This window comes from Delphinapterus leucas, chromosome 8 (genome assembly GCF_059928025.1).
Source record: "Delphinapterus leucas isolate spDelLeu-1000000601 "Yukka" chromosome 8, BTC_Dleu_Yukka2, whole genome shotgun sequence".
NCBI lineage: Eukaryota > Metazoa > Chordata > Mammalia > Artiodactyla > Monodontidae > Delphinapterus > Delphinapterus leucas.
In genome coordinates this window covers 108,463,938-108,490,808 of record NC_143136.1, presented here as the reverse complement: position 1 = coordinate 108,490,808, position 26,871 = coordinate 108,463,938, and the positions used below count along the sequence as shown (strand labels likewise).

The 26,871-nt window shown below is 40.0% G+C and overlaps 1 protein-coding gene across 2 annotated transcripts in view; it reads right to left on the bottom strand.

Annotated features, from left to right (window-relative positions):
• Nucleotides 1-11,330: 11,330 nt before the first annotated feature.
• The window catches only part of UGGT1 (UDP-glucose glycoprotein glucosyltransferase 1), a 108,788-nt gene continuing 93,247 nt past the window's right edge, over nt 11,331-26,871 (bottom strand). For both annotated transcript variants that reach the window (XM_022590528.3, XM_022590529.3), the window contains 7 exons: nt 26,010-26,094; nt 24,817-24,999; nt 23,563-23,723; nt 22,398-22,512; nt 17,972-18,088; nt 17,357-17,525; nt 11,331-15,633 (listed from right to left, as the gene is read on the bottom strand). In XM_022590528.3, coding sequence (XP_022446236.1) covers nt 15,608-15,633; nt 17,357-17,525; nt 17,972-18,088; nt 22,398-22,512; nt 23,563-23,723; nt 24,817-24,999; nt 26,010-26,094 — 856 coding nt within the window. In that variant the 3' untranslated portion in view covers nt 11,331-15,607. The remainder of the gene's footprint in view (nt 15,634-17,356; nt 17,526-17,971; nt 18,089-22,397; nt 22,513-23,562; nt 23,724-24,816; nt 25,000-26,009; nt 26,095-26,871) is intronic.

Sequence of the window (26,871 nt, the reverse complement as noted above, 5' to 3'; positions counted from 1 at the left end):
AATTACGTTTAGATGAGGTCATGAGGGTGAGGACCTCATGATGGGATTAGTGTCCTTATAAGAAGAAAAAGAGACACAAGAGCTCTCTCTCTGCCATATGAGGACACAACAAGAAGGTGGCCATCTGCAAGCCAGGAAGAGAACCTGACCATTCTAGCACTCTCATCTCAGTCTTTAAGCCTCCAGAACTGTGAAAAGTAAATTTCTGTTGTTTAAGCCACCCAGTCTTTGGTATTTAGTTATGGCACCTTGAGACAACTATGTCATGCCACAGCATGGATGAACATTGAGGACATTATGTTAAGTGAAATAAGCCACACAGAAAAGGATGACCATTGTATGATTCCACCTATATGATGTACTAAAAGAGTGAAATTCATGGAGACAGAAAGTAGAATAGTGGTTATCACGTGCTGGGGGTAGTTGTTTAATGGGTACAGTTTCAGCATGAGCTGATAAAAGAGTTCTGCAGATGGATAGTGGTGATGGTTGTACAACACTGCAAATGTACTTAATGCCACTGAATTTTTTACTTTAAAAAAAATGGTTAAAGTGGTAAATTTTATGTTATGTATATCTTACCACAATAAAAAAGTGCAAAAAAAACATGGATTTGACAGACTGAAAGAAGGAATAGGTTACTACATTATTAGAGTTGGCGATTTTTTTTTAAATAGCAACAATCATTTATTTTAATTGAAGTATAGTTGATTTACAATGTGTTGGTTTCAGGTGTACAGCAAAGTGATTCAGATATATATATAAAAGAATCTGAAAAAGAATATATATATTACATATATTCAGATATATATATATGAAAATAATCTGAAAAAGAATATATATATGTGTGTATATATATATATATATATATATATATATATATAAGCTATTACAAAATATTGAGTATAGTTCCCTGTGCTATACAGTAGGTCCTTGTTGGTTATCTATTTTATATATAGTAGTGTGTATAATTTAATCCCAAACTCCTAATTTATCCCTCCCCCTCCCCTTACCCCTTTGGTAACCATAAGTTTGTTTTCTATGTCTGTGGGTCTATTTCTGTTTTGTATATAAGTTCATTTGTATCATTTTAAATTGAGGTTTTGATTTGCATTTTCCTTATGATTAATTAGGATATTTGAGGATATTTTCATGTGCTTATTGGTCATTTCTATATCTTCTTTGGAGAAATGTCTATTCAAGTCATTGCCCAGTTTTTTAATTGAGTGGGTTTTTTTGTTTGCTTGTTTTTTGTTTTGTTTTTGCTGTTGAGTCATAGGAGTCTCTATATATTCTGGATATTACTCTCTTATCAGATATGATTTACAAATATTATTCTTGTCCTGTGGCTTGTCTTTTCACTGTCTTGATAGTGTCCTTTGATACACAAACTTAAAATTTTTGATGAATTCCAATTTACTTTTTCTTTTACTATGTGTGCTTTTAGTGTCATAATTAAGAAACCATTGCTAACTTGGTAGGGTTCAACCTCATTCTTTTGCGTGTGGCTATACAGTTGTCTCAGCACCATTTTTTCAAAACAAGACCGTTACCCCAACAAATTGTCTTGGGACTCTTGTTGAAAATCAATTAACCATATATGTGAGAGTTTATTTCTAAGCTCCCTATTCTATCAGTCTATATCTCTATCTTTATGCTAGTGCCACACTCTTTTGATTACTATAGCTTTGCAGTAAGTTTTTAAAATTGGGAAATGTGAGTCCTCCAACTTTGTTCTTCTATATCAGGATTGCTATGGCTATTCGGGGTCCCTTGAAATTCCATATGAACTTTAGGATGAGTTTTTCTATTTCTGCAGAAAATGCCAGTGGGATTTTGATAAGAATCGCATTGAATTTGTACATAAATTTAAGAAGTACTGTCATTTTAACCATAGTAAGTCTTCTAATCCATGAATGCAGTATGTCTTTCCATTTATTTAGGTATTCTTTAATTTCTTTCAGCAATGTTTTCTAGTTTTCAGTGTACAGTCTTTCTCCTCCTTGGTTAAGTTTATACCTAAGAAAATTATTATTCCTGAAGCTGTGCAAATGGAATTGTTTTCTTAATTCCTTTTAGGATTGTTCATTGCTAGTGTATAGAAATATAGTTGATTTTGTATGTGTTGATTTTGTATCCTACAGCATTGCTAAATTCAACTTTCTTTGTAGATTCCCTGGGGTTTTATATTGGGATGGCCGAAAAGTTCATGAAAACCCGAACGAACTTTTTGGCCAACCCAATACATATTGTGCCTTCTGAAAACAGAGATAATTTCCCTTCTTTTCCAATTTGAGTAACTGTTATTTTGTTTTTCTTGCCTAATTGCTCTGGCTATAACTGCAGTACTATGTTGAATACTGACAAAAGTAGGCATCCTAATCTTGTTCCTGATCTTAGGGGGAAAGTTTTCAGTCTTCCACCACCAAGTTTATTAGCTCAGTTGGGTTTTTCATATATGGCCTTTATCATGTAGAGAACATTCTTCTAGTTTATTGAATGTTTCTTTAAATCATGAAAGGGTGTTGGACTTTATCAAATTCTTTTTTTTGCATTGATTGAGATGATCATGTGGTATTTTTCCTTCATTCTATTAATGTGGTATATTACAATGAATAATTTTCATATGTTGAACAATGCTTGCTCTGGGGCTAAATCCCACTTGCTCATGGTGTATAATCCTTTTAATATGCTAGAATTCTATTTGGTAGTATTTTGTTGAGGGTTTTGGCATCTGTATTCGTTAGGGATATTGGCCTCTAGTTTTTTTGTAGTCTATGTCTGGCTTTGATGTCAAGAAGCTAGCCTATGGAATGAGGAAGTGTTCCCTCCTCTTCATTTTTTTGGGAAGAGTTTGAGAAGGATTGATTTTTATACATCTTAAATATTCGGTAGAGTTCACCAGTGAAACCATCTGGTCTTGCACTTTTCTTTGCTGAGAGGTTTTTTAAATTACAGATTCAATCCCCTTGTTATAGGTCTAGTCTGATTTTCTATTCCTTCTTGAGTCAGTCAGCTTTGATAATTTGTGTGTTTATAGGAATTTTCCCTCTTGTTGGCAAACAATTGTTTATAGTATTCTCTCATAATCCACTTTATTTCTGTAAAAGCAGTAGTAATGTCCCCACTTTCATTTCTAGTTTTGACTGAGTCTCTCTCCCTCCTCCCCACCTCGTCAACCTAAAGGTTTGTAAATTTTGTTAATATTTTCAAAGAACCAAATTTTGATGTCACTGATTTTTCTCTATTATTTTTCTACTCTCTAATTCATTTATCTCTGCTCTAATCTTTGTTATTTCCTTCCCTCTGCTTGTTTGGGTTTAGTTTGCTCTTCTTTTTTTTAGCTCCTTAAGATTTACATTTAGATTATTAATTTGAATTTTTCTTCCTTTCTAATGTAGGCATGTACTGCTGTAAATTTCCCTCTTAGCACTCCATCCCATCAGTTTTTCAATATTGTGTTTTTATTTTTATCGATCTCAAGGTTTTAAATTTTTTCTTTGTGATTTTTTTTCTTTGACCATTGCTTATTTAAGAGTGTGTTGTTTAATTTTTGTAAATTTCATTATTGTGAAATTTCCAGTTTCTCTTCTATTATTGATATCTAGTTTCATTCCATTGTGATCAGAAGTTACTTTGTATGATTTCAGCCCTACAAAATTCATTAAGAATTGTTCTGTAGCCTAACATATCATGTGTCCTGGAGGGTGTTTCATGTGGAATTGAGAAGAATACATATTCTGCTGTTTCGTGGAGTGTTCTGTTTATGTCTGTTAGATCTAATTGGTTTACAGTGTTGTTCAGGTCCTCTACCGTTATTAATCTTCTGTCGGACTGATCTATCCTTTTTGAAAGTGGGTACTGAATTGTCCAACTATTATTATAGAACTATTTCTCCCTTCAATTCTGTCCATTTTTGCTTCATATATTTTAGGGCTCTATTGTTAGGTGTGTACAAGTTTGTCATTATTATACCTTCTTACTGGATTGAACACTTTATCAATATATAATGTCCTTCTTTGTCTCTTATAACTTTTTTGAATTAAAGTCTATTTTATCAGACAATAATATAGTCACTCCAGCTCTCTTTTGGTTGCTATTTGCATGGATTATCTTTTCCTATCCTTTTACATTCAAGCTCTTTGCCTTTGTATCTGAAATGAGTCACTTGTTGAAAACATATAGATCATGTTTTTGAAAAAAAATTTTTCCCAATCTTTGCCTTTTAACAGGAGAGTTTAACCCATTTACATTTGCATTTAATACTGATAAAAATATTTACTTCTGCCATTTGGCTTTTTGTTTTCTGTGTGTCATACATTTTGTTTCTCAATTCCTCAATTACTGATTTGGCAGGGGGGTATTTATTTGAACTTTTGAAGTGTACCAGTTTGATTCCCTTCTTTCCTTTTCTATATATTTTTATATTACTTTCCTAGTGGTTACCTTAGGAATTACAATTAACATCATAAACTTATATAAAAACCTGGTTTGAATAATACCAACTTAGTTTCAATAGTGTACACTCTGCTCCGTATATCTCTGTTCCTCCCCCATTGTTTTGTCACAAATTATATTTTTATACATGTTGTGCTCATTAACAAAATTTTTACTCTATGTATTTGCCTTTTAAATCATATAGGAATAAAAGAAGAGTTATGAAGTAAAAGTAAATGATACTTGTTTTTATATTTACCTAGGTAGGTACTTTTACCAATGTTTCTTCTTATGACTTTAAGTTACTGTCTCGTTTCTTTTCATTTCAGCCTGAAACATTTATTCTCTTTAGCATTTCTTGTAGGGTAGGTCTACCAGTAATAAACTCCCTTGGCTTTTGTTTATCTAGAAGTATGTTAATTTCTCCTTTATTCTTCAAAGATAGTTTTGCCAGATATAGAATTCTTGTTTGAAAGTTTATTTTTCTTTTTTTAAGGACATAAATATGTCATCTTACTGCCTTCTGATTTACATGGTTTCTGTTGAGAATTTGGCTGTTAATCTTATGAGGATCCCTTGTACATGATGAACTGCTTCTCTCTTGCTGCTTTCAAAATTCTATCTTTGGGTTTCAATGATTAGACTATGTATCTTGGTGTAGATTTCTTTGAATTTATCCTGCTTTTAATTCATTATGCTTCTTGGAAGTGTAGATTCATGTCCTTCAACAGATTTGGGAAGATTTTGGCCATTATTTCCTCAAATACGTTTTCTGCACTTCTTTCTTCTCCTTCCGGAACTCCAATGATGCATATGTTGGTACATTTGATGGTGTCCCAGAGGTCCCTCAGACCCTGTTTTTCTTTCTGCTCCTCAGACTGGATAATTTCAATTGTCTTTAATCTTCAATTCTCTCATCCTTTTTTTCTGCCTTCTCAAATCTGCTGTTGAACCATTCTAGTGAATGTTTCATGTCAGTTAGTGTACTTTTTGGCTCCAGAATTTGTTTGGTTCCTTTTTATAATTTCTCTTTTTAAAAAAATATTTTCATTTTGTTCATGTCATTTTCCTGATTCCTATTAGTTCTTGGCCCATGACTTCCTTTAGCTCATTGAGCATATTAAATCAGTCAACTCAATATCTTTGTCTAATAGTTACAAGGTCTGGGATTTCTCAAGGATAGTTTCTATCAAATTCCTTTTTTCCTGAAACTGGGCCATACTTTCCTGTTCCCTTGTAAGTTTTTAAACTTTTTATTGAGAAATGGACATATAATACCCAGAGGGTATTATGTTAGCTTTGGAAATCTGATTCTCCCACTCCTCTGGGATTGATAAATTTTGCTTGTTGAAGGTGGCACCATCTGTGACTTTTCCAAACAATTTCTGCAAGGTATGCATTCCTTGTGTGTGGTACCTGAAGTTTCTGTTCCATTATCTCTGCAGTCAACCAGTGACTTGAGAACAATTTAATTGTCTGTCTCCAGCAAGGAAAAAAAAGCTCCTGTCTCTTTAAATCTTCTTTTTAAAAAAATTAAATTTATTTATTTATTTTTGGCTGTGTTGGGTCTTCATTGCTGCATGCGGGCTTTCTCTAGTTGCAGCGAGCAGGGGCTACTCTTTTATTTTTTTTTTTTTTTGCGGTACGCGGGCCTCTTACTGTTGTGGCCTCTCCCGTTGCGGAGCCCGGACGCGCAGGCTCAGCGACCATGGCTCACGGGTCCAGCCGCTCCACGGCATGTGGGATCTTCCCAGACCAGGGCACGAACCCGTGTCCCCTGCATCGGCAGGTGGACTCTCAACCACTGCGCCACCAGGGAAGCCCCAGGGGCTACTCTTCGTTGCAGTGTACGAGCTTCTCATTGCAGTGGCTTCTCTGGTGGAGCACGGGCTATAGGCGCCCGGGCTTCAGTAGTTGTGGCACATGGGCTCAGCAGTTGTGGCTCACAGGCTCTAGAGCGCAGGCTCGGTAGTTGTGGCACACGGGCTTAGTTCCTCCGAGGCATGTGGGATCTTGCCAGACCAGGGCTTGAACCCATTGTCCCCTGCATTGGCAGGCGGATTCTTAGCCACTGCGCCACCAGGGAAATCTCTTTAAATCTTCTGATAGATAACCCCAGGGTAAGCCACTGCTACTGAGGGCCAAAACCAAGGCAAGTTTCTATGCCAGTTCCTCAGGCATCACTAGACCAGCCCAAATCCAAATGTTTTGAGGACAAGGTCACCACTACCCACCCTGGCACCAGCCAGCTGCTCCAGGAACTCAGCCAAGATGGTGCTAAGGAATCAGGAGTGGTAGTTGGCTTGTGCCTGCCCCTAACTTACAAAAGATCAGAAGCCTCTCCCTTCATGAAGTGCTCACAACCAGCACATGAAGTGCTGGTTGTTATAAGTGTCCAAACATGTTCCAGAGTTCCAAAGTGGTTTATTTCAATTGATCTTTCCAGCTTAGTCGTTGACTCAGCAGAGTGACTGACCCCAGATCTCTGTAGCCTGTCATTTTGCTTGTTGTCACACCTACTCTGTATTTTTAAGTAACGTCATTAGGTGCATACATATTTAGGATTGTTAATGTCTCCTTGATTAATTGACTTGTATCATCATAGAATATCCTTCTTTTTCCTCTGGTAATTCTCACTGTCTTGAAGTTCACTCTGTCTAATATGAATATAGCCACACCAGGTTTCTTATTCTTAGTGTTTGTGCAAGACAGTTCTTAATGTCAACCTGTTTCTATTTAATGTGCATCTCTATAAATTGCTTTTTAAAATACAATCTGAAAATCTCAGACTTCTATTTAGAGCGTTTAAGACCATTACTATATAATGCAAATACTGACTTTTTCAGTTTAAAGACTACTGTTTAATTTGTTTTACTATTTATCTCCTCTACTTGTTCCTTTGCTTCTCCTTTCCTGCCTCTTTTGGGTTGATTGAGTTTTACATGTTTTATTTTTAATTGAAAATTAAAATTTTCCTGTCTCCTCTTGTTTTGTTTTTTGTTTGTTTTGATTTTTGGTATAACTATATTTTTTCAAATGGTTGCTCTAGGGAAAACAATATGCTTTCTCAGCTTATCAGTTTATCTTGCATTACTGTCATACCAATTCATAATAATGTAAGAACATTATAACTCCCATCCTTTGTGCAATTGTCATGTATCTTACTTCTACATGTTATATACCCAAAATATAGGTAACATTTTTGCTTTAAGCAATCAATAGTCTCTTAAAGGAAAAATAGTATATTTACCCACATACTATTTCCAGCGCTCTTCATTCCTTCCTGTAGACATGAATTTCTATCTATCTGGCATCATTTTCCTTTTAGCCTGAAGAACTTTTACCATTTTTTTTATAGTACATGTCTACAAGCAATGTATTCTCTCGACATTCAGTTATCCTGAAATAGTTTTATTTCATTTTCACTTTTGAAAAATATTTCCCCCACATGTTAACACAGATTTTCTTTCTTTCAGCACTTTAAAAATGTTATTCCTCTGTCATGTTCTTTTTTCCTGATAAAAAGTCAGCTATCACTCTTTTCTTTTTTAAAATAAATTTATTTATTTTTGGCTGTGTTGAGACTTCATTGCTGCACGCAAGCTTTCTCTAGTTGTGGCGAGCAGGGGCTACTCTTCATTGCGGTGCACGGGCTTCTCATTGCAGTGGCTCCTCTTGTTGCGGAGCACGGGTTCTAGGCACGCAGGCTTCAGTAGTTGTGGCATGTGGGCTCAGTAGTTGTAGCTCACGGGCTCTAGAGCACAGGCTCAGTATTTATGGCGCAGGGGCTTAGTTGCTCTGTGGCATGTGGGATCATCCCGGACCGGGGCTCGAACCCATGTCCCCTGCATTGGCAGGCGGATTCTTAACCACTGCGCCACTGGGAAAGTCCTCAGCTATCACTCTTATTCTTATATCTGTGTATGGTATGTCTTTTTTGTTTTCCTGACTACTTTTTAAAGATTATCTTTGGTTTTCAGCATTTGACTATGACATGCCTAGGTGTGACCTTCTTTGTATTTATCCTGCACGTGTGTGTGTGTGTGCGCATGCGCATGTGCATGTGCGTGCACTGGTTTGGGGGGTGGGGGGTAACACACAGTGAGGCTGGACAAAGATCAAGAGAAAAGCTAGAAGAGTTTTACAGTTTTGTTATATCACAGTTCACACCATGCAGGACCCCTCGGGGGGGAAGCACTAGGGTTGGTCACTAGGAAGAAGGCAAGGCAGGAACTGTGGGCAAGAGCTTTAACTGTGGTTTCCCCAGGAATGAATGGGTGAGGCAGGGCAAGACTGGCTAATTTGAATATTTCAATAAGCTCTGGAGCATAGGAGATGTCCCTGCATGTCTTATATCTGGCCTTGGGCGATTAGGGTGGGTATATAGTGGCCCAGAGTTGAAGAGTCCAATAAGTGAAGTGGTTGAGGGTGTGGACTAGATTGGCTGTTCAAGAGAACTGACTGGCCTTTAGCCAGGGCCAAAACTGGGTCAAGAGAGCATTTTTAAGAAACTGTATTTCTGGAGTCACTAAGGCTCTTGGATCCATGAGTTGTTTTTCATCACACCTTGACAATTTTTGGCCAGTATTTCTCCAAACATATTTGTTAAACTGCTTGATACTGCCTCACAGGTTATTACATATATTCATTTATTATTTTTCTCAATCGTTTTTCCCTCTTTGCTTTTCAATTTGGATAATTTCCATTAACCTGTCTTCAAGTTCTCTGATCCTTTTTTTTTTTGCAGTGTTTAATCTTAAGCCTACCCATGAAATTGGTTTTTAAAAATTTCATCTCTCCTAAAACTCCCCACATCTTCATCCTTTGTATATATCCATTCCTATTGTTTCTTTAACATATTTATAATTATTTCCTTTTTAAATAAATTTTATTTTTTGGCTGCAGTTGGGTCTTCGTTGCTGTGTGCAGGCTTTCTCCAGTTGCAGCGAGCAGGGGCTACTCTTCATTGCGGCGCGTGGGCTTCTCATTGCGGTGGCTTCTCTTGTTGTGGAGCACAGGCTCCAGGCGCACAGTAGTTGTGGGTCGCAGGCTCAGTAGTTGTGGTACACGGGCCTAGTTGCTCCACAGCATGTGGGATCTTCCCGGACTGGGCATCGAACCCATGTCCCCTGCATTAGCAGGGGGGTTCTTAACCACTGCACCACCAGGGAAGTCCCTATAATTATTCTAAAATTCTTATTCAACAATTTCAACATCTTGGTTGTCTGCAGATCTCTTGACTTTTTCCCCCTTGTTTATGTGTCCTAATATTCATTCCTGTTTCTTACGTCTGATCTGTGATTGTATACTGGACATTCTGAGTGATATAGAGACTCTGGATTCATTAATTTTCCCATGAAAACTGTTGAGTTTTAGTAGGGAGTTAAGTTACTATTGGATCACCTTGATTCTTCGAAGGCTTGACTTTACACTTTATTAGAGTGGTTCTATTTTAGTTTTGCCCTTAGTCCTAGGGCCTAGACCCGAGTTCAGCGGAAAGCCCCAAATATTTACTGAGCCTCTCTAACTTGGTGGGACATAAATGCCAAACTTTCCCTCCCCAGCGCCAGACATCTTCTGAGCTTTTCCAGCCTTCCAGCTGTTGCTTTGTTTGGCCCTCTTGGAATCCTGCTTTGTTCAAGCATAATTTAGGAGTCAGCCAAGGATTTGAGGGGAGTATGCACGGCAAATTCAAAGCTCTGTGGCTTCCTCCTTTCTGGGATTTTCCACCTTCAATTTCCAGCTGCTTGGGCAGCCTCTGAACTCTGACTTGGTTCCTCAGCCCTGTAGAACAGCCACTTTTTGTTTTATTCCCTGTGGGCCACATGAGGAATAGTTGCTTAAATGTGGATCTTATCCAGTGTGTTTCTCTTCTTTCAGGGGTTGAGTCCCCTCCAGTTTTTGCCTGTCTCTGGTCACTTTCCAGTGCATTTCAACAATGTATATATATATTTACTGGTTGGTCTGATACAATGCTCTTGCCACTGATGGAAGCCAGACTATAATCCAACTTCTTTTTACCTCTTTATCTGGTTGATGGTTATACAAGTGTGTTTACTTTGAAAATCTATCAAGGTGTATGTTTGTGTACTTGTACCTTCAAATGCTATACATCAATAGTAATTTTTTTTACAAGAAAAAAGAGGTTTCATGTGGGTACCCAGTTTAAAACCCCTCAGGGGCTTTCTGGCGGTTCTGGATCAACTCAGATCCCCACTCCAGCACCTCGCTCCTGGCCATGACTCCAGCCCCAGAGGTTCACTTGCAGCTCCTTAAATGAGATACACCAGCTCTCCAACCTCACTGTATCCCCACCTCCCTCATTCTACATAGATAACGCCTACTGATTCCCCAAACTTGAGTTTAAGCATCCTCTCCTTGTAGAAGCTTTTCCTGACCGCCGAACCCCTCGTTCCCTCCTCCACCGTAGGTGCCCTCTGTCATGTTCTCACAGCCACAAGGTCCCTCTGCCCAACCTCCACCTCTGCAAGCGCTCCCATTACACCAGCTTGCGGTGTCCAGTGAGCACCTGAATGGCGGGAACCGTATCTTCAACCTTAAATCCAGCCCCAGCGTAGGAGCTCAGAGAATTTGCAAAATGAACAAAGTCCATGCCATCCTTCCTGTTATGGTTAGTGCTTCTGGGGCAGCTTGTCTGCCAGATCCTGCCTGGGGCAGTCCCCCAAACTTGGGGACCTCGAAGAGGCCTGGGTGCTCCCCTGAGAATCTAGAGAATTGGCTGCACCTGGACCTAGCTCCTCAGCAGACAAGGCGTTCGGGTAAAGCTCTTCCTCCTGTCCAGGCCTGCTGCTTCTGTCAGATGGAGGGATGGAAGTTCGAGCTCTAACGACTTACCTTTCCTAAGCATAAAAGCTGAATGACGGACCAGACGGTTTTAAAGAAGAGAAGGAAAAGTTTATTGTGTTGAGCAGACCTTATTTTCATTACAGTACCAGGAAATTCATTCTCAATCCATTTCAGGCGCAGAGGGCTCTGTAGACATTTACTGTCCCGGTGCTTGTTCCCGAGCAAGGGGCAGCACCTGGACCTTTGTTGCATTTAATGGAACAGGATTACAGTAAAATAGAAGAGTTACAAAGGTTTTTGTTTTTTTTTTAAGTACAGTTTCTTTAAAAATTCTAATATTTTTCTTTGTTTTTTCCATGTTTACCTTATTATTAGCAAAAACAACTGGTTGGAAACCACCGTACTTGATAATCTTTTCTCAAATTGCTCACCTTAGGTTAATGTATTTTGCCATTTTTATTGTGAAGAGGAATTATGTCCTTTTCTTTGGAAATCTAAAAGGTGACACGTAAGGCAATGCATAAATTACAGGTGGGACGAAGGCCTTGCCTCAAACCCTAACTTGTGTCCTACTTACATCTGCCACATTTGGCCTCTGTGTTGCTAGGTAATTGGAAAAGACTCAGGAGATGGCCTCACTTTCGGACTGCTTCTGGGGAGCATGCAGGTGCCTGAAGCTGATTTCGTGGTTTGTTTTTATAAGCTGTCAGCACTCAGTGACACCCTGAGAGGGAGAGATCCTCTACTCAGTGCCCTGACTCACCGCCACCCAGAAGCTTCATTTCTGTATTAGATTGAGAGATCAAAGACCAAATAATGAAAGAGAAATTGGTATCCTCCAGATACTCTGAAGTACCAATAAAGACCTGAGTTAATGACGTCGAATTTGTGGAATTCAGTCAGGTTATTACAAAAGTCCTAATAAAGATCCTTCCTCACTATAGCAAGACTGGGAAAATAGGAATTTAAATTAAAAAGGTTATCCCACCAGACTAGACACAAAACAGCAATATTCAAGTTGATTAACCCTCATCATCCCACAAAAGTGTCCCCATAAAAATCAATGCTTAAAAAACTAATTATTAAAATTACACAATGGAATATATTTAAATAACTTTGCACACAACACACCCTGCATTCATTGTTACCAAGAGAAAGCTTCACCAAAACACTTCCACTTCCATGATACTGATACCACAGCACGAACATTTTACTCAGAAAAATGCACGAGATGTCCTCTTGAAACTCTTGAGTTGAATTATTTCTTTTAATCATCCATGGCAATTTCAGGAAAAAAAGAAAACTGCTTTCAAGTAGCCAAATTTACTCCCAAGGGGGTGTCGGGGAGGAGGAACCACCTTATGCTCGCTGCTGTGAGGACGGGGTCTGACCCGTTCCAAGTTACGAGGTCAGTAAAGTGGAATTCCCAGCCGAAGGAAACTGGGATTTTCATTTCCCTTCCAGTCTCTTCTGGAAACCGCACTGCTGTCCCTGGCCGTCAGCCCCTTCACTCAGTAATCCTGCAACCAGACAGACGTTGTTCGTTCCATCAGACCTTTCACAAGGCTCATGATATGAGGGCGTGAGGACAGCAGAGTCGATTAAGCTCCCTTCTTGGAAAGTACTACCTGACTTTTATGAAAACTTTGCTCCCCGCCGCCCCCCGAGCTGAGCTCAACACAGTACGTGGGCCTACCAGATGCACGTGTGCTTGGCAGGCAGGCAAACAGCTCTACGTTTCAATCTGAAGTGCCATTTTGACAGCTTCAGCACTCCCTCAGGCGTGTGGAAAACTGCCGCACCAGCGCTCTCAGCGTGGCAAGTATTCAGGACGCTTTTAAATGAAACACAGGCACGTCCCTGCAGCTCCGAGAGCAGGCCGCGTGCACCCGTTCTGACCTCCATCAAATACCACTGTTCGCAAGACATAAAAACCCACACTGTTGCGTGTCGTTCTGATGTGTCACATTATGTCACATTGCTCTGGCACTGATTCAGAAAGAAAAAGTTTCCACTGTGGCATGATGAAGGGGGAAAAAATCCATTACGTATGAAAAGATGGTTGAGAACAACGTACTGTGAGTGGCTTCCAGAAGCTTGCACTTCTAGGTAAAATCAGTTCACGTTTCTTGTGAAAAATCTCTCCTATCTTTCCCGTCACAATTTGCTTTCATACGGTAGAGAGAACAGACAAAGCTGACCAAGACCAAATTTTAGTGGCGGTATCATTTCCCAGGGCGCTAGAGGTTCGTTTTGCAAGTTGCTCATGCCACGCGAACCAAGATATTCCTGGCATGAGAAGGAGGGCCCTAGGCCGTTTCAGAAGCAAGCGGGGTCTCGCATGTTTAGATTCAACTGTTAATAAGACTTAAATTTAGGGTGGTGACAAATAAGGGGCAACGAGGACACACACACACTACACAGAGAACAGATTTCACCTTCCTCATGAACGATACACGTTAAGAGCCCAGGCAGAAAAAGGTGGAAAGGTGGCCTATTCCATGTCCCGAGGGAACCAGCGTTTAGAAAGCATATCCCAGTGACTTTTGTTATTTCCCGCTCAACCTCCCAGTAAATGAAGTGGGGAAACGCACAACTGCGCCCGTGGTTGTAGACAGAAGTGGCGGCGGCAGCGGCAGCCTCTCTGAAGGCTTAATTAACCCTCAGATGGACCTGACTGAATGTTTTCCACTCTCATTGATTCTATCCCTTTAGCTGCTCTGACCAGGGGAGGAGCAGCGTGGGGGGAACTCACGCTAGAGCCTTTGTCAACAGCGACACCTCTGAGGGACCTTTGCAGCCTTGGATCGATTTATCTAAAAATCTTTCGGGCTCCCTCCTCCCCAGTTTTTTAATGGACCTACAAAAGCATGCTCAAAAGCTCCCTCGGACTAAGAGACTCCCGAGCTAACTTTGGCGTGTGAATATGGAAAAAATTAATTCCTCGATATTTGTCCTAAGACTTTGGAAGGAGGCACAGTCCACGGAGTGCTCTGCTGCCGTGCCCTGCAGCCTGGGCAGCCGGGGGGCAGGACCTGCAGCCTTACAGCTGCGCAGGCCGACAGCACCCGCAAGACTCCTCGTGGGCGCCTCCCGGCTCTGCCCACCCAGCAGGAAAGGCTGCCGCGGAAGCGCCCTTCTGGGCTGCTGAAGTGAAGACACGAAAAGCCATGACCAAAGGGCCAAACCTGCTTCAAGATGCAACTCTGTGGAGTCAGAACGGGTGCAACACTGGCAATTTCTGCAAGTCAAAGGCAGCCCACCGCACTAAACTAAAAGGAATACAGAACAGTGTATAGAAAAAAGTGAATTACACAAGCAGAATCTCTCCCGATCTTGGATCTGGGAGTCTTCCATAGAGAAAAGCCAAAGCCAACTTCCCCTGGGTCTGAGAGACGAAAATCCTGTGGAGAAGAAGAGGGTAAATGATGCGGTGACCGTCCTGAGGGAGCCCTGAGCCCTTCAGGATGGATCACTACAGGGGCTTACTATGGCTGTATCCAGTAAGGAAATAACAGACTTCTTTTTTAAGAAAGTGGGAAGAGAAAAGCAAAGACTTCCACAACTTAAAAAACTGCTTATAAAACAATTACTTAAGACGTTCACTGGCGCTGGGTGGAGAATAAGGACAACGTCTTCATTTCCAATTAGTCACAACGGTGCCGACGGTCTATAAAAGAGGACGGCCGATCTCCGGTCCCCCTCGCCCTCACCCCAGCGTTCCAGAGCCTCCTACTCCTGACATTTTCCCTACCCTCAGCCCAACCCACCCCCATCCTAACCGCAAATTAACCTGCCCCGAGCCGAGCCTGAAGACACATGATTGTTGGTTGGGTTTCAATTTGACAGTGAACCTGATGCTGGGGAAGGGCACAGGGGAACGCTGGCGCAAACCCCGAGGTGCGCAGACCTTGGGCAAAGCTTCTGATGGCTGATGTGGGCAGCACCTGCCCTGCGGCCCAGGCTGCAGACTGAGCTCCGCTGCCCGTAGGCTGAGGTAAGGAAGGACACGGTGGCTCTGGCTGGTGGCTTCCCGAGACACTGTGGCACGTGTGGGCTCCTGGGTGTGAGCACCACAGGGCTCGTTTTCTTCCAGTTGCCTCTGCCATCTTCCCCTCTGGTTAGAAGCCTGCTCTTTACAGAGTCCCCCAGAGATCAGCCCCTTGTCTTCCTCTGAGGTATGAATCCAGTGGAGCCTTGACTCCAGAGATCCAGAGCCGCCAGCGTGCAGGAGTCAGAATGAACGGTGCGGCACACCTGCCCAGCCAGTTCATCAGCAGTTGTATAGACAGATTGGAAAAAACTAGCATTTAATATAAAAAGTGTTCTTCAAATGGTGTAATTCCCTATCCTCCTCTGGAGATCATAATTCTTCATGTTTCTGAGGTCCTACGGAAAAGGAGAACGATTGAAAAGAAAAGGAATTATTGTCAAGTTATAAAAGTACAGACTAGGGACTTCCCTGGTGGTCCAGTGGTGAAGAATCCGCCTTCCAACGCAGGGGATGCGGGTTCGCTCCCTGGTCGGGGAACTAAGATCCCACACGCCACGGGGCAACTAAGCCCGTGCGCCTGAGCCAGCGTGCCGCCAACTACAGAGCCCATGCGCCCTGGAGCCTACGCGTCACAACTAAGAGCCCACAGGCTGAAATGAAAGATCCCGAGTGTTGCAACGAAGACCCGACACAGCCAAAAAAAAAAAAGTACAGCCTAGGCATTTTCTGGTACGAAACCTATTATTTGTGCCCCTACCTCTGCTGTATCTCTCTTTTTAAATTTTTAGAAGCTTTGGTTTAGTGTGTTTATGTTATATTTTGAAAGCAAAAACAAAGTAAAAAAGACATTTTTAAGAACATGGAAACTACCTGCATACCCCTAACTCCATCTAAGTATTGTTTTCACAAGTACAATATTTACTTCTAGGAAAAATGTACATATTTTTAGTCAGGAGTCTTCTTTTTTCACTTAGGAACATATAAACATTTTCCTATGTAGCAGTGTAGCTCACTTACTATTTTCTATTTTTGGGTGTTTAAAACTGTTTTTTAATGCCTTTGGTTTATAAGTAATAATGAAATAAATTTCTCCACGTACATAACTTTCTTCTTGCATTGAATTATTTCTTTCAAGGTAAATTCTCGAGAGAGAAATTACTGAGGATATAAGCACTATAATGGCTCCTGACGATCGACTGACTGCCTTCTAACAAGGATTGTTCTAGTGCACAAAGCTTCAGCAAGGTTCACCCACAACAGGTTCATCACCATCTCCCCAACAAATGGCATTATCAATATGTACGCTTTTTTCTATGTAGCTTGTATTAATGATAGACCCCTTTAATTTGATTACTGCTTCCTCAAATTCATTTATATTTGTGTTTTCCTCTTATTTAAACAGTATGCCTACATTCTTTGCCCATTTATCTATGGAAATCCTTGAGGTTTTACTCATGAACTTAATTATTTTTATGGTGAATATCCAACCTTTTAGCTGTGATTTTAATATCATGCCATAGTCTTCAGAATCACTCAAGATCCATGTTCTATAATTGCTTTTTGAGAATTCGTTTTGAGCTGAATACATTAAAATCCAGAGCCCAGCTTACTAATGGGTTTACAAAAGGGTTCACTTTTGTATTCTAATGATTTTTTTAGATTGGCTACCATCCGAGATGTACATGTAGTAGGGAAAACATTATATGAAGATTTAGTCCTCAGAATACTTTTTTTCAAATCAATACGTTCTCTGTCTTGATCCTAAATGTGTTCATTCACTAGCAATCTGACAAGAGATCCCCCAAATAATGTCAGGTTTGGCTTATGTATCACAAAACTCATGAACCTAAATAACAATAATCACAATGAAAGCAGTCTTTCTTCAAAAAAAGAAAGAAAGAGAAAGAAAGAAGAAAAAACGGGCAGCAACTGCATTAATAAACACTGTTTAGAACCCAACTGAATAAGGAAAGTGAACAATATACACTAGCAGATGTCAGGATGGAAGGATTAAATAACTGTTTCTTCTAGTCCTTTTATTCATTATTCTGCTTTTGCAACAAACAGAAATTAGACAGGCCAAGAAGTACTTGCCTAAAGCCAAGAGGCTGTACGTACCTTCCCGGCTCGGTTCTTGTGCCGGTGCGTCTTTATGAAGTGCTCCCGATTCCTTCTCCTCCTGAAAGCGTGTCTGTAGCTGTTTGATCTCCTGATCGTAGTCCTGCCACTCTGGGACAATTCGAACAGCGGCCTCCAGCTTGGGCTCTTTGGTCATTGGATTATTACACTGTGAAAACCAAAATAACACACTTCAACTGAGCTGAAGGAAGGGTATGTTACACAGAATTCAAAGGTGTTTCTGTTCTTGGGTTACAGGTCCTTACTGGACAAAGAGAACAATACTGAGGAAGCAAACCATATTAGCAGAAGCAGTGTGGTAGTGAGCGGGCCGTACAAAGCTTCCGCAAAGAAGTTGTGGAGCGCTACTGGAAGGCAGGAAAAGAAACACTGGTAACATTACAAGGCACAGAGTGATCTGGAAGATCAGTGGTAACTTCACCAATTCTAAGTAGTGAAAACAACCCCATCACACACTGGAGGATTTGGCTTCCCGCTGAGGTTGCTGTAAGAAGTTCTGCAGTCCCTGAACTACACAGTTAAAGAGAAAGACTAAATTATCTAGTCATCCATCAGACAGGACTAAGATGCAGAAAAGAGCCACCGACAACTTACCAAATCAATTGTTTTTGCCCTTTTCTTAGAGGCATCGTCACACCATGTTTCACACCAAAGCCATTCTTGAGGGAGTGATTTAATTGGCACCTGGTGGATCATGTTATTGGGCAAATCCTGTTCGGAAGAGAATATAAAACACAACAATCTAAAGTTCTAGGGTAATAAACAACAAGGTCCTACTGCAGAGCAGAGGGAACTATATTCAATATCCTGTGATAAACAATAATGGGAAAGACTATGAAAAAGAAAAAATATACATATGTATAACTGAATCACTTTGCTGTACAGCAGAAATTACCACCACATTGTAAATCAACTATACTTCAATAAAATATAAAAGAAAATGTTTAGAAATAAAGTCCTAGGGGAAATTTAAATAAATGCACAGCGAATTAGCTGTTCATTACATATCATATGTCAGTCACAAATTTTTAAAACAGAAAAGAGTCCGTACCAAAAACCTTAGAGAAACTAAAATATTTATTTCCGGTGTTTTTAAAAACCACAAAGTTTAGAGGATCCATAAAACATCTACCCACAATAAGCATCTGAAAAACTTTAGCTTAAAACTCACAAACAGCCTGCACCTAGATTCCCTCCATGAGGGCAATTCTAAGAAAAACAGTACTGCCTTCTAAAAGCCAATTAAGCGTCAAGTGTGGCTCTTGTACTTCAAGGGTTTGCTTAAATTAAGGAAGCTCTGAATCCACCTTGTCTACTGAGGCTTGATCCCAAGTAGATGAAGCCCACATGTTTTCTAGCCAGCTGTACTCTATGCTTTGAAGCTTTTCTCTTAGGAAAACTTGTGCGTTTGACACAATAAAACGTTCCATTGACCAAAGACACAAACAACCAATACGATCCGATAATTTCACTTCTGGGTATATACACAAAAGAACTGAAAGCAGAGACTCAAACGGATACTTGTACACCGATGTGCACAGAGGCATTATTCACAAGTCAAAAGATGGAAATAAGCCAAATGTCCATCAACAGATGAACATCCAAACAAAATGTATATACATACAATGAAATATTATTTGATCTTAACAGGAAGGAAAGTTAGATACATGCTACAGCATGGAGGAATCTTGAAAACATTATGCTAAGTGAAATAAAACAAACACAAAAGGAAAAAGATTGTGTGATTCCAAAAGTACCTGGAATAAGCAAATGCATACTGACAGAAAATAGAATAGAGGTTACCAGGGGCTGGGGGCAGGAGAAAAGGGGAGTTAACTGTTTAATGGGTACAGAGTTTCTGTTTGGGATGATGAAACAGTTCTGGAGATGGACAGCTGCCCATTGTAAATGTACTTAATCCCACTGAACATTTCAAAATAGTTAAAATGGTAAATTTTACCACAGTAAAAGATAATCAAGGTAAAATACAGATACTTTCGGACAACAAAAACTGAATTTGTTACTAGTGAACACTAAGTAAAGGACCATCTTCAGGCAGAAGGAAAATGATCCAATATGGAAGCCCAGAAATGCAGGGAAGAATGCAGAGTAACCCAAAGGGTAACTATGTTAGTTCAAATTTAAATAGATACTGACTGTATTAAACAAGAAGAATAACTTCTTCTGGGGTTTAAAATATAGACAGATCTAAAATACATGGCAACAAAGTACTTAGGTTGAGATAAGGATAAATGGAGTAATGAGTTCTAAGACAATGACACTCAAAATGTAGTCTGTGGACTGGCAGCACAGAGTTTGCTAGGAATGCAGATTCTAAGGCCCAACCATATACCTACTGAGTCAGCCTGTGGGGGATGGGGCCCAGGGCTTAAGGCTTTAATAAGTTCTTCAGGTGATTTTTTTATATATGCTAAAATTTGAGAAGAACTGTTCTGATGTTTTTGCACTGTCTGGTAGATGAGTAAAATACACTAATTAACATTAGCCTTTGCAAAGTCAGAAATGCATACTGTAATCTCTAGGCTAATCAGTAAAAAATTACTTTAAGTGTATAGTTTAATAGAGGGAAAATGGAATTATGAAAAATCCTCAATCAATCTGAAAGAAACTGACAGGAGAAAAAAGAAATACAGGACATATGGAATAAGCAGGACTATGGAGAAGCCAAACTTGTTGGTGATTACATTAACTATAAACGGACTAATGTTCAAATTAAATAACTGTCACAACCACATGAAAAAACAAACCAATATAAGCTATTTATAAGAAACAAACTAAAACATAAGGATAAAGAATGATTGAGGGGCTTCCCTGGTGGCGCAGTGGTTGAGAGTCCGCCTGCTGACGCAGGGGACACGGGTTCGTGCACCAGTCCGGGAGGATCCCACATGCCGCGAAGCGGCTGGGCCCGTGGGCCATGGCCGATGAGCCTGCACGTCCGGAGCCTGTGCTCCACAACGGGAGAGGCCCCAACAGTGAGAGGCCCGCATACCACACACACACACACACACACACACACACACAAAAAGAATGATTGAGAACAGAAGGATAAAAAAATATACCACGTAACACTAACTAAAAGGAAAAGCAGCGTAGCTGCACTAATACTAGATGAAGCACACTTTAAGCCCCTGCCCAAAAAGCATTAACAGAGATAATAAAAGGTTAATTTGTCAGACATATATATGACTTCTAAGTTTTTAGGCACTGAATGATAGTCTCTAAGCACATCAAGCAAAATTTGACAAAACCAAAGACAAGAAAGATTTCACAATATGGAAAGAGATTTTAGCACAATTCTCTCAGTAACTAATAGAAAAACACACAGACAAAACACACACACCAACATAGCGCTAAACCTCACCTAATGGACATACATAGAAAAACATTACACCTAACATCTGCAGAATATGAAACCAGTTGAAATGTTTACCAAAACTGATCATATCTGGGTCAGCTCAACGAGCAAAGCTCAACAAACTTCAAATGGCTGAGATCATACACAATACTTTCTCAGACTAGAGCAACTGGGCTAGAACAAAAAAAAACCCTGGAAAATCTCCATGTACATAGTGAAAGAAACAAGAGGGGAATTAAAATATCTATTAATGAAGGCAGTAATGGAGGAACTGAGAAACACAAAAGACATATAGAAAACAAGTAGGAAATTGGCCGATGTAAATCCTACCACACTAATAATTACATTACATGTAAAGGGATTAAACTCTCTAACTGAAAGCCACATGGGCTGCCAGCTCACATCTAACAATTTAACAGATTAACAATAAGTATTACTCAAAATTACATAGAGCGTCAGGAATTCTTACACTGCTGATGGGAGCATAAATCAGAACTACTTTGGAAAACTGTTTGGAATTACCTAGTAAAGATAAAGATGGACCAATCTGATGACCCAGCAATTCAACTTGTAGTTGTACACACAATTAAAATACGTATACATGTGCACCAACCAAGACACGTGCATAAACGATGATCACAGCAGCATTATTTGTAGAAGACAAAAATGGAAAACAACCCAAATGTACAATAAACAAAACATACTACCACTTCACACAACAATACGGATGAATCTCACTAACATAACATTAAGCAGAAGAAGTTAGACTCAAAAGAGTACATCTTGTATAATCCCACTGAGACAGGCAGAAAAAAACAAGTAAAACTATAGTGTTTAAGGATACATGTGTAAGTAGTAATTCAATACAGAAAAGCAATGGAGTGATTACCACAAAAGTCAGGATGCTGGATACTTCCGTTAAAGAGGGTGGCTTCTGGGATGCTAGTAATGTTGTATTTCTAAAACTGGGTGGTAGTACATGGGCATGTGCTTCGTGGTAATTCACTGATGCATATGAATATGCATATATTTATAAATTTTTGTTTTGTACACTCACTTTTCTTTATGGGTGCTATATATCACAAATGCTTAAAAACGTTTAAGGCAGACTTAAGCAAAACAAAATATGTGAAACTATGTATCTAAAACGCAAGCTATAATCTCACCTCTAAAAAATGTTTAGCATTAATAAACAGTGACTCATCCAAACTTCTTAAAAAACACCATGGTTGCTGATATGGGAAATTATCATACTATATTCTATGCTGTGAATCCTGAGCTAGTTAGTTCCTAAAGAAGAGAAATACACTGACCCTAGTAGGCAGAGAAACAAATTGATCAGATTAGCTGGGTACAAAACGAAAAGATAAGGTAATGGTTCTGAGTGGCAGTGTCCTCCTTCTATCTCCCTCCCCAAACCAACCTCAGGCCCATGACATTTTTCACCATTATGTCCTCTCTTGAGGACAGATAAAAATGTCACACACACACACACACACACACACACACACAAATTCCTTTCCATGAAGACATAAAACACTGTCCCAACAGAGAAGTGAGAAGCAAATACTACACTTCATTTTCCGACACAACATTGTATACCCATCACTGAAACGGTTAACCAAAAAAATGGCCACTTACTTGATCAAGATTTGAAAGGCTGTTAGGATCCTGACTCAGACCTTGGTACTGTCCCCTGAGTCTGTCACCAGCAGCTATTTTCCTAAACTTCTTCAGATCCACGACATACAATGCACTGGACAGAGAAAATCCATTTGTTATAACCATGGATTATCGCAGGAAAAGTAACCACACTGATTAATGGAACAGATCACTAGGCAAACATTCTGGCTTCTCTTTGAAAAGGTAAGCTGAGGTCTACAGTGGAGCTCAGAGTCAGTCTGTGCTACTTCAGAGATGGCTAAGGAAGTTATTACAAAATCCATATTCTGGTACCACAAGCTCACTTTGTCACTGTTCTTTAAGTAACTGCCTTCCAAAGGAAATCATCTCTGACAAAAGATTCCTAGCAAATGTCAGCAGATTTGGTAATAAAGACTGATAACCATTAGTTGAAGATATCCTGATGATGTCTTAAATGTTACAGGAGAAGAAAAAACACCCAAATGTTACAGTTCTTTTGGACCAAGAACATAAAGTACAATACTGAAATCACCACACCCCAACATTTATCTCTACACATGCTGCTTCCTACACATCCCCCTACTCTCCAAATCACACTCTGCCCAGAGAAGATAATGCAGAAAAGCAACAAATGCCCAACAGATACATTCACTGTTTAACCTAGGAGTTCTAGGAATGTGTCCTACAGATATACTTGAAATATACACAATTATGTATTTAATTATTCACTACAACATTGTACGTCATAGGGTGACCATAAATAATATATATACTGGAATAATATGCTGATGTAAAAAGGAAAAAGGTCTCTCTCCACATGTGGATATAAAGTCTACTAGAGACATCAAGTAAAAAAAGCAAGGCACAAAACTATAAATAGGATAGTATATATTTTGTGTAAAAAAGAAGTCACAGTTGTTTACCTAAGAATTAAGAAAGTCTGGAAGGACACTCAGTAAATTAATAGAGGATTTTATCTCTTGTGGGAGTGGGAACTGGGAAGAAGGGAGACAGAATGGGGAAGGTTTCTTTTCACTGTGTATTGTTTATAATTTTTATTTCTGAACCACATTAATGTATTACCTATTCACAACTTTAAACATACAAAATTACTTATAAAGAACATCAAACAACAGCATTAGGAGCACTCCTTCTTCGGCACCTGATATGATACTTCCGCCCGGATAAGTGACTGGCCCAGTAGCCTGACTTCCAGAACCTGTAGCCGTCCATCTCCCTGCGGCTGTCACAGAAAGGAGTGTAACCATAGGGAGCACCGTCCAAACTGAAATCTCGCAGCTCTTTCAAATCTGTTCGCACAATCTGAAGAAGAGAGGATCACAGTCATCTGTTAAACAACCATGCAGACAGCAGGGTCCAGGAGATACGGCGGGGAGCTCAGGGCTCAGCGGCACAGGCAGGAGACCCGGCTCGAGCCTCGCTTCCTCCACTGATTAGGCTGACCGCCCTCACTAGCATGTCAAGACGCTTAGCCTGGTGCTTGGCACAGAGTATTTCCAAGCATTCAAAAAAAAAAAAGCAGAAATAAAACAAAATTAATAACTGATACATTGCACAGCCTCTCTGTGACTCAGTTTCCTCATCTAAAATGGAGATCTCACAGGGTTGTTGGGAGGATTACATGAACTAACGGGGAATGACGCCTGGCACACAGTAAGTGCTCAGCAAGGATTAAGTGTGATTATATTAGAACTAGGAAAGCGTGCTTCAGGTTGAGCCAGTTGCGATATAAGTGAGCCAGAGGGGGCAGAATTCCCAAGAGCTGGATGAAGCTTTGTCCAAATGACTTGCACACATTACATCACTTCCATTCAGATGAGGAACTCAGGTTTCAGCCAGCTCAGGATAAGGAGAAAGGCTGTAGGGTAGAAGTACATTTACACTTTTTGAGTTTGTATGCTCTAAAATTAGAAATCTTAATTTTCTAAAATTAAGTGTGTTCCTTTTAATTAAGTCAAATCTTGACAGCAGGATGACCTTCTGAAGAGTTCCACATTATCAAGGCCACCTACTTGCACTTCCTCTCGCTTACCCTTGTCAATAACTTCTAGCTTTTGAGCAAATAATTGGAGATGATGGCAAGCACTGTGCTAAACTGATGAATTTTCCAATTGTTAGTTTGTATGTTAAATGAACTAAATTTAAGATACAAAACTGCATACGCAATGCAATGACCACTGTGTAAAAGAGGCAATAGGAACAGAGATGAAAAGGAGCTATGTCGAATACAAATTTTAAAAGTGATCACATCTGGGTGATACATTTCCATATACTCTAAATAATGTAAACTAAGCATGTATTTTTCCATAATTGGAAAGATAAAATCATTTAAAAAAGGAAAGGAAGTCCAATGCCTTTAATACAAACTGCTGAAGCGCAGTCGCTAAGAGCTTACCTGATCGGCATCCACAAACAGGAACTTGTCAACAACCAGCGGGAAGAGCACATCCAGGAAGAGGATCTTGTAACCCCAGATGATGCGCTGTTTCTCAGTCTGCTGATGAAGCCACCGGGGCCATTTGTACTGAACAAGCTCATACTGAAAATTGTATTTGTTTGCCATGTAAGGTATAAACTCCTATTTTGAGATACAGGGAACAACAATCATTTACTTTGATTAAGAAAAACAAGTAAGGCAACCAAGCACGATTATGGCACAAGTAAAACACATTTACCATATCAGTGGTCTAACGAAGAAATGTGACCCTGACTCACTCGTGACTACATAAAAGAATACATATAAACTTTTGTCAAATCCCCATTTTTTATGGCTTCTAATCACCACATGAGATGACAGAAATCTTTAAGTGAAGGCTTTTAGATAATTAATTTGTGTCTGTGTGTCTGTGTGTTTAAGGGAAATGGACTTTATCTGTCGAAACTTGATTTCGGTAAAACATTTTTTTGAGCTTGATTTTAAGCCTTTCTCACCACTAGGTCTAGCCCGGGGAATGACACAGCAAACCCAAGTACTCTGAACAAGGTTGCTGCCATTAAGTCTTTCACATTCTACATGTAAGTACTTTCAGGGGACCAGAAGTGAATCACTTCTCTCGGAGAGATATTACTGAGTACATTAAAAGCTGCTTGAAGAAGAACAACAACAAAGATGCAAATAAATCAATTTAGATGACAAATACTAACTGATATAAAGCGGAAAACTTTCCAAGCGTGTTTTTGTTTTGCACAGATGATCCTTTACTTCCACAGATCACTGGGTAGTTGTTCACGACAGAACTAACCATCCTTCTCACTGGAAACCTGTACTGTGCTTTCTAATTAAACAAGGACATGCACGCTCAGAGGAGGAATGTTACTCCATGAAAACAAAAGATACAGACTCTCCTCCTATGTTATCCAAGCTTCAAATAAGTCATAATTTTGTGTTCAGTTTTATAACAACTATTCCCCCCAAACAGACCAGTCTGGAAGAATAATCAACACTGAATTATGCGGGTGAATCAGGGTAACCAAATACAAGGAAAATTTTTAAATCATACACATAACGTAGAAGTAGCAAAAAGTATATCACACTGTACGTATGTCCTTACTAGGAATGTTTTCCTTTTCGAAGCCTGAGAAACAAACCTTAAACGTGGGGGACAAGTAATTCTTCAAGAACCAGAATTTCACAGGAGTCTTGGTATTCTTCAGTACTGATAGCATCATTATGCTGTCAAACAAAAGCAAATAATAACAACAATTGTCCAAATCTTTTCAATCTCAACAAAACCAAGGAGAGTCCATCAAGAGACCACTCAGTGTTCTTTGTGGCAGAGCTAACTGGTGGCTCAATTAGGCAAAGAGAGACAATGGAAAACTGCCCTTATTCATCTTTACAGTGTTATCACTGGATGGGAAAGAAGGAATACTTATTACCTATAGTAATATACCGAACTGATAGAGGCACATGTTTTAATTACGTTACAGCTTTAAATAAACTGCTTCATGAACTGACACGTTAGTTAGGGTACAAATGTATCCTGGAGGCTGACGACATCACCCTAAAAAGAAGCTGGAAAAGCCCGGTGGCTCTGCGTCATGGCACTGCCCCCCACGGCCTGGACGGGGCCTGCCAGGGAGGAGAGCGGGGCGAGGTAAGGGGACGGCAAGTGGTTACAGCTTCAGGATTCCCTACTTTGGAAACAAACAAAAGCAAATTTTGAGTCGAGGAATTTAATTAAATTCAGTTGTTATTGACATCTGACATTACTATTCTAGGTCAGATATTATTTCTTGGGAATATGAGGGCTAAACATGAGTAAAATGACATCTTGACTAGATTTGTAGTGGAAAATTACAAGGAAAAAGAACCCTGGCATTAGGAAAGTTACTCTCAGGCAAAGGCCTTCCTGACCACTGACAACAAGACGCCCTGAGGGCCTTCCCCCTGGCGACCGCTGTGTCAACCAGCCCAAGCCTGTGCCTCTCCTCCACTCTGGCTGTGTGA